Raw genomic sequence first — 12,550 nt, 5'->3', positions numbered from 1 at the left:
TCGGAGACCTTTGGAGGGACGCGGACGATGTGAAACTAGATGCACATGCACCTTATTATGAAAATTTTCAAAAATATGCTATTAAAATTTTAGAAAAAATTGAATAAGTGCACCATGCATATCCTATGTTGAAATTTGTGCAGATTTTAGCAAAAAAAAGAGCATGTGTGACCTACATATAAATGTGAAAATAGAATTTCTTATTTCCGTGAACAGCAAATAACCAATCATTCATTTAGATATTTTCTCATTTGCATGTAGGCTACATATAATCATATTTTTTCGTGAAAAGTTGCACAAGTAAGTATCAACATAATATGTACATAAAAAAATTATTTCAATTTTTTAGGATTTTCAAATAGCATTTTCTCAATATTGAAAAAGCGGGTGCACGTGCACCCGAGTTCATCTTTGGGCGTCAAGTCGTCAAGTCACTGAAAGGTGTGTCCGTACTGGAAGCAGCGCTTGGCTCTCTGCTGGTGCTGGCCTGAGCTGTCTGCTCGCTCGAGCCGAGCTCCTCAGGGCTTCTCTTTTGTGTGCACTCGAGCCAGCTCGGCTCGACCCGAGCCTGGAGCGTGATCAAAGACCTGGCCCGGCCGGCCGCCGCCGTTCCCGGCCGCCGGGCGACTAACGCCTACGGATTTTGTTATGCATTGTAGAAAACAAAACGTTGCCGAGGAAAGCATCTATACACGTCGCACTCTCTTCCGCCGAGGATGCCAGGAGGATAATCTAGTACTCCTCCGTACTGACTACTGAGTACCTTGGAATACATTGTGGCAAATTCTACGGCATCATGTCTTTATATACAATACATGTAGCTAGACTAGTCTAGTGCGAATCTGGCCATCCGCTCACAGAATGGCAGTGAGCGGCATGAGCAGGGAGGAGCGCTGGAGCCTGGCCGGCAAGACGGCGCTCGTCACCGGCGGAACCAAGGGGATCGGGCGCGCGATCGTGGAGGAGCTCGCCGGGTTCGGCGTCCGCGTGCACACCTGTTCCCGGAGCGACGCCGACGTGCAGGAGCGGGTGCGAGGGTGGGACGCCGACGTCGACGCCGGACGCCTGCGCGGGCGCGTCACAGCGTCCACCTGCGACGTCTCCGTGCGCGCCGACAGGGAGGCGCTCTGGGCCGCGGCCCGCGCCGAGCTCGGAGGGAGGCTGGACATCCTCGTCAACAACGCCGGACAGACCTTCTTCAGTGCAGTGGCAGGGACCAAGGAGGAGGACTACGCCCGCCTCATGGCCACCAACCTCGAGTCCTGCTTCCACCTCGCCCAGCTCGCGCACCCGCTCCTCCTTGTCCCGAGCGGCGGAGGCGTGGTGGTGAACGTCTCCTCCATCGGCGGGATTCTCGGCTACCCGCAGCTGTCCGTGTACTCGGCGACCAAGGCGGCCGTGAACCAGCTCACCCGTAACCTCGCCGTCGAGTGGGCGCCCGACGGCATCCGCGTCAACTGCGTCGCACCTGGAGGCGTCCGGTCGGACCTCCTCGACAGCAGCGGCATCCAGCTTGACGCGGAGGCGGCGGCGAGCATGTGGGAGGCGGAGAGTGCGCGCATCCCTTTGGGTCGCTTAGGCGAGCCGGAGGAGGTGGCGTCCCTCGTCTCCTTCCTCTGCATGCCGGCGGCGTCCTATATAACCGGGCAGGTCATGTGCGCCGACGGTGGCCGCACCGTCGCCGCCTAATTATGAGACCTACCTGCGCTTACTTCGCTACGTCTTCTCTGTTGCTCTGTTTGTTTCCTACTTGACATTCGGTCTCAGAAATATTTCGATTCTATCTTTAAAAAAAAATTCGATTCAGGTTTCACTGATTTCAGATTGTATGTTGGTCAAGACTTTTAATTTCGAATAAAATCCTACAAATGTATCATGATGTATATATAGCCAACAGCGAACGCGGATTCCTACAGGACCTTATGGCGCCGGGACCATATCTCCCGCCGTCCATTGCATCAAGATTGGTGATTCACTTTTGCAAAAAGATCCTATCTTTTATCAAATTCACTTTTAAAAATCCTTGCTGTGCGTGGATCCATTTTTGTTACTCTAAAGTTCTTTGAAAGTTTAATATCAGTATCTAACAGTGGGAAAAAAAAGTTCGTCAGATTTTTGTAAAGGATCTTAGGGATCTTTTGTAGATTTTTTCATTGATCTTCTGTAGTTTTCATATGGATCCGTTTTGTCTCTCTAAAGTTCTTCAGAATTTCTTGATGAGTATCTAAGAGCAGAAAAAGTTCTTGACGTTTCCAGGTTAATATCCAAGAAATTCGTACAGATCTCATACACGAACTAGAGGGATCCACACACAGTAATAAGAGATCTATGTACATATTCAAGAAGATCCATCACAAAATTACAGAAGATCCATGAAAAAATCTACAGAAGATCCATAAGATCCTTTACAAAAACTGCAGATCTGATCTAGCTAGTTCAATAAGATCTAACAAAAAGAAAAAGGGGGAGAAAATGGAGGCGAGGCGCAGCAGTACGGCCGTGTGGCTGGCGGCGGCCGTGTCTCCAGCGCTGGAGAAGGTCCTCCAGGCCAGCACGAGGCGGCTCGCCCCTTGAATCCCGCGCGACGGGCGGCAGCAAGGCGTCAGAGACCCTCCCAGCCTTGGCCCTGGCGTGGTGGAGGACGCCCGCCGCCGGAGGAGGGAGAGGGCCGAGTGGGGCGGCGAGCCGGTGCGGATCTGCAGCCAGGAAGATGCTGCTGGCCGGGAGGAAGAGGGGAGACGGTCGGGAGCTGCTGGCGGCTGGGAGTCTGGGAGGCTAGGTTAGGGTTTCAACAGTCGATCCGGAGGTTTTTATACAGAGACCTCGTAGCCCTATGTCCTGATTAGAGAAAAGTGGAGGGTCCGTTTTGCAAAATTGTCGTGCACGAATCTCCAGCTGAATCAAACGCGTTGGATACGGTCTTGGCGCCCTAAGGTCCGCTCGATTGAATTTTCGGCCAACAGCTTGCGGGAACAATGGATGTCGATGTATTTTCAGGGTTACCGTCCGTACCCCTTCGCTCGTGAGGGTATTCTCAGGCGATTAGGGTTCCTCTGCCTCCGTCAGTGGCCGTGTCTTCGATCTGGCCGCCTGTGTGGCCTTCGGATCATGGAGGTGCGGCTGATCGCGACTCTCGTTGGCGGGAGGGTTCCGTTTCCCATTATTGGGGCGTCCTGCCCCGTCTTTAGGATTTTTGTTTGTAGGGGCGGCACTCAGATGGTGGTGGCGGCACTTCGTGCAATAATGTTTTCCCAGCTTCAACCCCATCTCGACAGCGACATCGAGAAACTTGTGGGTGTGGTGTGGTCTTCGAGGATTTCGTCTGGCTATGGGGATCTTCGGATCGCCAAGGAGCTTCATCGGCAGTTTCTCCTATTTCTTCTTCTCCGGGACGGATGTGGTCTTTTCGACCAGTTCGGCGACTTCCCGTACGCAACTAACAACGTCAGGCCGACCCAGGGAGGAGCAGCAGCAGCGAGCGCCGTCCACATGGTCTAGAGATTGAAGATGAAATGCTTCTCAAGGATGTCGTTATAATTTTTGTTTTTCTTGAGATGCTTTGTCATGTTCGATATTTCTTTTAATGTTAGTGTTCTACTTGCAAAAAAAAAAAAAACTATGGATGTCGATGGTGGATCAACATTTGGTGCTTTCGCCTGACTTGGTAGCAGCGGGCATATCATATCGACTTTGTTTTGCTCAGTGGTTCTCTTGTTCTCTCCGTTTGGTTTGTGGACCATTCGGTAACGAAGAAATTGTCCAACCTTTGAACTTAGTCCAGGAACTACATGTTCGATGTTATGCAGCTTTCTTTCCAGAGGAAAGACAAAATATGTAGATGGAAAAAATGATGCCAGGGGCGATGAATTCAAAGTACGTTGGTGTAAATTTTTGGTTTTTATCACTGATCGTTATTCGTGTTTGTTTCAATGGCCTCAATTTAATGTATCTTTTTAAATCAACAAAGAAATAATTACTCAAACTAGAGCTTCAGGGGGCCTTTATATCATTTTATCACAACTATTGGGTCTTGTTTCAAGGAACCACATGCGTTGTGCTAAACACTTACATACACCACAAATCTCTATCTCGGGCTTGTTTGGTTGCGGATTTGTGTTAAACAATTATTATACATACCCCGCCAATCTCTAGCTCAGGCTTGTTTGTTTGCGGATCTGACTGACTGATTGGACCCACTGTTGATTCACTCGTGGACAAAATTACCCTTTGAAAGTTTTTTATTTTTCTGCCGTCCTGACATCACAAATAGCTAATCATCAACATCCGGCTAGAAATAAAAGTATATTTCATCCAGCGTATTCAGGATTTCACTTATTTACCTAAAATTAAGGCACAACTCAACTCAGTGCATCTCACTATAAACTCACTGCTGAGCATGGATTCCTGTATTGTTGAGCTCATTGCGAGCATGGATGACATTGTTGTTCAGGAAGCTCGAGTACCACCGGGCAGAGAGCCTGGCTTCACGGGGCCGTGCGTCATCGTTGAAGTCGACACGGTGCAGGCCGTACCCTGACTGATACCCGCCCAGGAACTCGAAGATGTCCAGGAAGTTCCACGCGAAGTAGCCTTTCACATTAGCACCATTTCTGCAGAGCAAAATTGCATCAAGTGACAGAACTCTGAAGATTTTACGAAAAGACGGCGTCATTGCTATCGCACTTGCGGTTGAGCAACAGACCTTAATGCCGTCAGTGTTCCCCTTATGTAGCTCTTCAAGTATTTGACCCTGTCGGTATCATCGAGTGTGCCATTGCTAGATGCTTTACCTATGGAGAGGAAGGACATGGCAGCCCAGAGATGTGTGTCGTCAAACATAAGGACTAGAAGCAGTGATGTACTGAAATGGACATATGTATTATTTTAAAAAAATCTACTGAATCGAAATTTCGAGACTGTTGTGATCATAAACTAGATCGATTTCCTTTTTTCAAAAAAGTGAGCTAGATCGACTTGCCATTCTCTTGGACATAAATGGGAAGGCCCCCATAAGTTTCTGTCAGGTACTGCAGCACAAACTGTAATCCTTCCGGGTCGTCTGGATAAACTGACGGAAGATACTGCACTCAAAGAAAAATGTCGTATCAGTTTGCACAGCTTACAATATGTACACTATTAAAGTATAGTTTTCAGCTGTGTGAGCTTCAACTGTAGGTTATGTATTTTCTGTATTGGTTCAGTATTCTTAATCATTCCATCATGCATGTCCAATACAGCTGAAGCCAGTAGCATCTTTGACAGACAATTTTTGAAATGTTTACCTCACTTGTTGCCGGGTCAGTTCTAGATCCTGCATAACAGAGACAAATATCCTATCAGCAGACGGACCGTAGACTTTCACTAGATAGTAGTATATATATTTCGAAAGGGATGACAAGCTATTTGGTCAGCAACTCAATATATGTGTTACTACCATTTTCTTAAAATTTCCTAAATACATTGTGTTATATAATTATTTAAATCCCCACTTTAGTTGTTTAAATCATGAACGACGCATGCTATGCGCCTATGCAGATTTTATTTGGTCACCTCTCTGGTAAACTGACATATCTGCTGCATAGTCACGAACACCTTGCTTTAGAGGACGATCGTTAACATATACAGAATAGTAGTGATTTATTCCTATGAAATCAATAGCACCCTTAACAAATTCCGACTGAGATTTTGTGAAGGATGGAAGTCGAGACCCGACATTTGCTTTCATCACTTGAGGGTAATCTCCAAACACCAATGGTTCTAGTGTCCTACAAAACAACAAAGGTTGATTGGTTTGCTCCATGTTTGTTGAAAATTCAATTGCAGAATCCAGAAGGAAAGATAAGAGTCAAAACAACATACCAGCCAAACATAAAGTCCTGATATCTTTTAGTTGCAGCTAAATCCTCAGTAGAGTTTGTCAAAGGATAAGTCCAAAAGGAGTAAACATTTATGCCAACAATCCCCTTTTGAACGGCCTACACCCAAGTATTTTTATAAACACACAAATATTTGCATATGAAATCTGTTTGTGTAGTTCTTGAAATCTTATATTTAGTAATCAAAGCATATATACCCGCAAAAAAAGTAATCAAAACATATAATTCTAACAGATAAATTGTAATCTTGGAGAGACTGTAAATAAAGCTTAAAAATTTCTTTGTTAATAAGGGTGCTTTTATTAAACTCTGAAAGTAACATCAAGGCGATAGAACCATAGAGTTCACACCCAGGTTCTGCACATCATGGATGCACACAGCCGTCATAAAATACATTCACACTAAAGAAGACAAAACAGTTCTTTATAATCTCACATCCAGGATTGAGATTTGACTGATGTTTCTGTATTAATCGTATATCACAACATTAGTCCTAACATTTCATTTTTCTAAAAATAAAGCAATGTGCTGACGTGATAGAGAAAAGGAGTTCATGTTAACTTTGAGCACAAGATAACTCACTTGATATTTTTCTCTGTAAAGTCTGGTAACTGATGCATGTGCCAATATCATGTTATGAGCTGCTATGTACGGTTCCACTGTTGAGTTCCCCACGGTACATTTTATTACTCCAAAAGGTTCGGAGCAACGTCCAGGTGCAAATATTCCACTGTCGTAAGATCCGATTGGGCCGACATTAGGTTCATCTATGGTAGTCCAGTACGAGACCCTGTCTCCAAACTCTCTGAAGCACACATCTGCAAATGCCGTGAAATCCTCCCTGCATTTTGCAGGGCCACCGGTGATGAAATATTACTAGGAAAGTAAGAAGCATATCACTAGTTTCCCAGCATTTTGCATAGGCCACCTCCATGATCTAAATTCTATAAAAAGCTCATTCTTTTCAGCTTTTGATCAATCTCAGCGTACCAACGGCAACATTATGGGAACTTACACAATTCTAGGGCTTAACCATCCTCCATACTCATCATCCAAAATTTGTGGGAAATCGAGATGATAGATCATGACATGAATTTGAATCCCTAAAGAAGCATGAAGGACCATAGAGGTTTAGAAAGCGGTGAAAGAACAAATTATTTTGCCAACTACAATAACTGCTTATATATATTGTATTGCCCAAAGATGAAATTTGCTCTGTCAGTACATTAACATTTAACCCGTAGGTTATCTCAAATAAACTTACCATGTTTCACTAGCTCATCTATAACGTTATTGTAGTACTCTAACCCTTTTGGATTTACAGATCCCCTACCATCTGCAAATTTCGATTTTGAAACCAATGATCAAACATATCGAAGTACTACTTCAATGGAAATACTGTGGGAAGCTTCTATACTTGGTATGAGCCTTGACCAAGAGATGGAGAATCTGTATGCCTCTAGGTTAGTGTCAGCCATGAGCTTGACATCATCCTGAAACATCGGTTGATCAATTATTTGTTCGACAGAATGTTCAGAATATCGGCCACGTAAATTATAAATCCTGATTACCTTGCACTTGTGGTACCCATCAGAAGCAACATCGCCTGTGCTTTTGTCTGCTATGTTCCCTGAGAATCAGAGACAAACAATTGTAGAAGAAGGAAACTGTCAGGAAATAATTTATTTGATCACCACGTGCACAAATTCACAGGGTCGTTAGTTACCAGCGTGAGTGAAGGTGTCCCAGATGCTTGGGCTCCTGCCATCCTCTGCAACAGCACCCTCGTACTTCATGAAAACCAGAGCAAAATGAGCACAGCGTGAGAAGCTGTTGCTGAAACGAAGCGAATTTACAGTTACCTGGTACGCAGAGGTGGCGGCTCCGAAGACGAATTCGGAAGGGAAGTCGCTCCGTGTGAAGCCAAGGACAGGGGCTGCGAGAAGCAGAAGGAAGAGGGAGAAGACGGCCATGGCAGGGGCAGACATTGCTGCTGCAACCAGAACCTAACGTTTGGTCTGCACTGATGATAAGGGGGCTAGGCAGCTGAGCAGGTTGCTTCAAAGTACAGAACTGTTGGAACTGCATTATCCACAACTTATTTGGAGTTATTGCTGTTGTTAGGAAAACGAAAAGAGCGCTCGTCCCGTGTTGCCCCCCAGGCGACACAGGGGCGACTCCCAGCCCGCCGACGCTCGAGCCTCTCCGGCCGGCCCGCTCCGCCGCTGCCGCGGTGGCGGTGGGCCCCGCTGCCAAAGGTGGTGGGGGTTCATCTCCTCTTCGTTTGGAGCCGCTGGAGGGTGGTGGTGCGGCTGGGGGGCATCTGCCGGAGCTCACAGCGAGCGTGCGCCGGGGCGGCGGCCCCGGATCTTGGTCGGCGCTCCACCAGGGTGGCCTGCTGGGGCTGTTGATGGCGCGGTGGGAGCGGTTTGTGGTGCGGTGGATCTGGGGATCCCACGCCCAGATCTCCCGCCGGCGGTGTTGCTCGAGCCACTGCTCGGGTCGGGTCTTCTGCTCGCGCGGAGGTCGGTTCTAGCTGGAGGATGATGTGACCGAGGTGTGGCAAGGACGGGGCTGGGACGGCGCCCATGGTAGACTGCAGGGTGCGGCTCTCCTTCGAGCATGTGGGCGTGGAGGACGCCGGGAGGTCTGGGCGTCGTGGCGGTGCTGCGGCAGGCCCGCGCGGGGGCCCTGGCCATGGAGGTGCAGGCCAGCGCGGGCCCCTGGCCGTGGAGGTGCTGCAGGTTGCAGCGGCTGCTGGTTGGTGGTGGTGTACCGGGGCGGAGACCCCAGGCAGCGGCGGCGTCATGGTGGGCGAGGTGGTCGACGGTGCTGGCGCGCATGATGGCGTGCTCCGGCTTTCCTGCCGGTAAAGGAAGCCTCGGCGGGAGGGTGCTTGCTCCGGGTGAAAGCTCTGCCCGGCTTGGTCGGTGCCGGCGATGGCGACGCCTCAGGGCGCCGTTCCCCTTTTTGGAGGCATCGTCGTGGAGCTCCTACCTCTCCTGCCTTCGAGCATTCGTGCCCTCCGGGTGAAAACTCAAGCTCTTGCCTCGGCCGGAGCGGGCGGCGGCGGGGGCGGTCTCGTCGCTTCCCTTCTTGCAGGCGTCGTCTTTGGAGGGCGTGAACTTCACTCGGCGAGGGTGGTTTGTTTGCCGGATTGCGTTGCCTTACCGTCTGCGTTGGAGGATGCCGAGGCGGCGGCCTCGGGTAGGTGGCAGTGAGCCGGGGCGGCGGCCCCGAAAGGCGGTGCGGCAGCATCTCTATGGTGCAGGGATGCGGCTTGTCACGGCTTGGGTGGCAACCTTGGCTGTGTGGGCGGTAGGGCAGTCGGCTCGGTCGGACGCGTCCTAGAGGGGATGGTCGGACGTTATGTCGGGGCGGCGGCCCCAGATGAGTTGGTGTGATGCCCGTGGTCTGCAGCCTTTTGCCATGTGCAGCTTGGGTTGCGGGTTGACGGTTCGTGCGGCGTTGCAGCTCGAGAGCGAGCGGTGGTACGTCGGGGCGGTGGCCCCGGAAGGTGGTGGTCTTGGTGGACGCGCAGGACGCGACGGAGCAGCGGTATGTCGGAGCGACGACTCCGAATGTTCGTCATCTTCGAGGGTGCTTGACCTTTGGTCGCTTGGGCGATAAGGTGACTCTCGACGGTGGGCTTGGGCGGCAACGACAATGACGTTGAGCATGGTTTGGTTGCTGCAAGACCGTGTTAGTCGGCTCCGTCCCGGCGTGTCCGAATGTCTTCAGGTTGGCCTCCTCTTGCTGTGAAGTCGAAGCTGCCTTCGTGTGGTGTACGATGATCTTCGAGGGGCGGTCCGACAGTTGTGGTGATCCGGCATACCACTGCATGGTGTAGTATGCAAGTCTGATATAACACCAATGAAACACCGTTCCACTAGTATTATATCGCTCAGAGTGGTACAACAGAAACATATGCGGGTCCAAGGCATGTCTATAGAATTACATACAGACTCTGTTACACAAGATCAGCACAGCCTCCTACTTTACAATGAGGTAAATCTGCAAATAAACTCCAGAAGAACGACTCGTAGTCTAATCTTATCATGGACTCTATTAGTAGAGTATTTGACTAGCTATAGGGGCTATGAATAGATTCTAGCTAAATAGGAACTAGGTTTAGGAAGCCAGTTCCCTTCTATGGCTAAACTAGGTTTTCTCCTTGTTGGATGTAGTATCTGGCTCCTCTGACAGGGTCCTGTCTCTTGAATTAGTTGTTGACTCCTCGGCCTTCGAGTTGCACTGTAGATCCTCCTTCGATGCCTCCATATCTAAGCAGGGGATTTAAGAGTGGGATGAGTACGAGCGTACTCAACAAGTTCATTATAGGAAAGAGGTGTTTAATGCACTAGCTACAGCATTAGACCAGAAAGTCTAATACCAATGCAGGTTTTCATAACCATTTCTTCAAAAGGTTGCTTTTATTCAGAAGAACTATGTCCGTCAGCCTTCACCGGTTTACTAGAACTTCATGGAGCTCCTTTCCGGCCGCGTTCGCAGTTCCATATCCCGGAACAGGGAGTGACAGGTCACGGTTCTTTACACTCTGCAGAGGTGTGTTGCTTTACCCATAAGAGATCTTAACCTTGGTGCCAACCGAGCCGCGGGCTCGTCCAACTTCCTATGGTGTGAGGCCCGGTATAAGGTCTAGCCAATCATGTTCCTCCGCTACCTCGAACACCCACCCTTTGTTGCATGCCCCGACCCTGGGTCCACGCCGGTCCCATTATTCCCATATATTTCAGGGTGGACCCCGACCACGACGACAATGCTTGGCTCTACCATACAGTCCTACGCCGGTAGCTGCAACCCATCATAGACCGCAATACCGTGGGGACTTAAGACTTCCCCAGCCTACCGCTTGTTCTTCGGGCGACAAGTGTCTACGGACAATGCCGTGGGGACTTAAGGCTTCCCCAGCCTACCGCTCGCCCCCGACAGATACAAGTGTCTACGGTAAAGCGCATCCATTGATGAACGAGAGGTGGAAACACTTTTGACTACTCCGTCCCACTCCGGATCTTATGGTTAACACGGGTATTACGGCACAAGAATCACTGGACGACATTTGTTGTTTAATCCTAGATGGATATAAACCCTTGCAATGGAACCTCCACCATATCAACACAATCCATGGTTCCATTGCCCACCACATAGTCATATTCATAGTTATGAAAATAGTGGTTTTGGTTTTTATGCAATAGTGATAACCATAGTACTTTGCAAGTAATTTTATAGAAATACTCAAATGACATGAGCAAGTGATGAACTTGCCTTTCTTGACTGCAAGATTATGCAGGCAAGGTCTTCGATACGCAATAACTCCAAATTCTGAAATAGCATCATCGTCCGGTAAGGACGATGTTTAAAAGATTGGCAAGGATGCAATAATGCATAAGTATGAGATGCAATCGCTCTAAGCGTGACCTAACCCCGATGATTTAGGATTAGTGAGTGGTAATGATTAGTTCAGGGTGTGTTGCACTTTTAGAGTGATTCACAAACAAGGTTCTTATTCAGGGTTGTGTTGTTTTAGAATCGTAAGCAGGTGGAAAAGTAATTGGTAACAATCATACACACCTAGGAATAGTAGTTGTATAATAAATAAAGAGCAGTTGTCAATTTTAATACTATATGGCATGGTCAATGATTACTTGTTATATTCTTCAAAAGAATAGCTTTTGAAGAACATGTTGTTTAATAAAGAACAAGTATGACAATTGGGTTCATGGGTTGCTATAATTTATTTTGGTTCCAAGTAGTTTCTGGGTAAGTATAAGATGGATCACAACATAGTTGGATTCATCAGCAACTAGGCTTGATTGGTTGTACTTAAGCATGAGCAACTTAAGCAATTAATTATCCATGGTTGCTATCATGGTTGGTATACCTTGCTGGTGATAGCTGGTTGTTGGCTATAGGTCCTATTAGGCAGAATTGATGGTGATTCCTTATTTTCTTCAAAAGAATAACTCTTGAAGAACATACTTCTTAAGTAGTAAGAAGTATTATAATTAAGGTTGAGGTTGCCTAGGGTTTACATTTGAATTCACTAAGTAAAGAATGGTTGGTTCCTAAATATGATGATTTATAATTATCTAATACTAGTATGGTTTAGTGGAACAGGGTATGTAATAAAAAATAGTAGGTATAGTTGCTATTAGGGTTCATCACAATGGTGTGATGCTAAGCATGGTTAATTAAGGTTGATATCTCTAAGGATAGGTGCTAGGGTTTGTATTTGGTTGCCCTTATTTGATCAACTAGGTGGGATAGGTATGCATACATGGACTACTAAATTATTGATAATAGGGCTCCTACAATTTTATGTGGCATGGCAAGTATTTAATTGCTATTATGATTCTATGTATGAAAATTTAGAATACCATGATTACATGTGAGGATCTAGGGTTTAGGTTTTAGAAGTAAATTAGGGTTCAAATGAAATAGTGAAGCTAGGGTTCCAATTTGGATTAGGGTTTTAGGAACCACATGAAATGATAAGGTTGTATTATCATTTCATAAGGAATTAGGGTTTCCTAATTGCTATATAGTTCTATGATTAATAACTCCATTATAAAGTTGAAGTTATAATAACTTGGGAATAAAAATAATATTGAATTTGGCATTTTATTATTTTTAAACAATTAATAATTAGGTAA

The 12,550-nt window shown here is 47.2% G+C and overlaps 2 protein-coding genes across 3 annotated transcripts; one reads left to right on the top strand and one right to left on the bottom strand.

Annotated features, from left to right (window-relative positions):
• The first annotated feature begins 794 nt into the window (after positions 1 to 794).
• LOC127345515 (noroxomaritidine/norcraugsodine reductase-like) lies at positions 795 to 1,689 on the top strand. Its single transcript, XM_051372000.2, has one exon. It carries the CDS (start codon positions 862 to 864, stop codon positions 1,687 to 1,689), a length of 828 nt encoding a protein of 275 aa, XP_051227960.1. The 5' UTR covers positions 795 to 861.
• A 2,300-nt stretch (positions 1,690 to 3,989) lies between these two features.
• LOC127345514 (beta-glucosidase 5) lies at positions 3,990 to 7,958 on the bottom strand. 2 transcript variants are annotated; one of them, XM_051371998.2, is made up of 13 exons: positions 7,739 to 7,958; positions 7,603 to 7,666; positions 7,448 to 7,506; positions 7,294 to 7,369; positions 7,141 to 7,212; positions 6,892 to 6,979; positions 6,459 to 6,717; positions 5,860 to 5,975; positions 5,551 to 5,765; positions 5,283 to 5,311; positions 4,979 to 5,081; positions 4,703 to 4,790; positions 4,288 to 4,610 (listed from the first exon to the last, which is right to left on the bottom strand). In XM_051371998.2, exons 1-13 carry the CDS (start codon positions 7,862 to 7,864, stop codon positions 4,385 to 4,387), a joined length of 1,521 nt encoding a protein of 506 aa, XP_051227958.1. In that variant the 5' UTR covers positions 7,865 to 7,958; the 3' UTR covers positions 4,288 to 4,384. The 2 variants fall into 2 exon arrangements, with proteins under 2 accessions (XP_071684747.1, XP_051227958.1); XM_071828646.1 differs by lacking the exons at positions 7,603 to 7,666; positions 7,739 to 7,958 and adding an exon at positions 3,990 to 4,254 and having other exon boundaries at positions 4,341 to 4,610; positions 7,448 to 7,525.
• Between the last annotated feature and the right edge of the window lie 4,592 nt (positions 7,959 to 12,550).

This window comes from Lolium perenne, chromosome 3 (genome assembly GCF_019359855.2).
Source record: "Lolium perenne isolate Kyuss_39 chromosome 3, Kyuss_2.0, whole genome shotgun sequence".
Lineage (NCBI taxonomy): Eukaryota > Viridiplantae > Streptophyta > Magnoliopsida > Poales > Poaceae > Lolium > Lolium perenne.
This window is presented reverse-complemented; position numbering and strand designations above follow the sequence as displayed.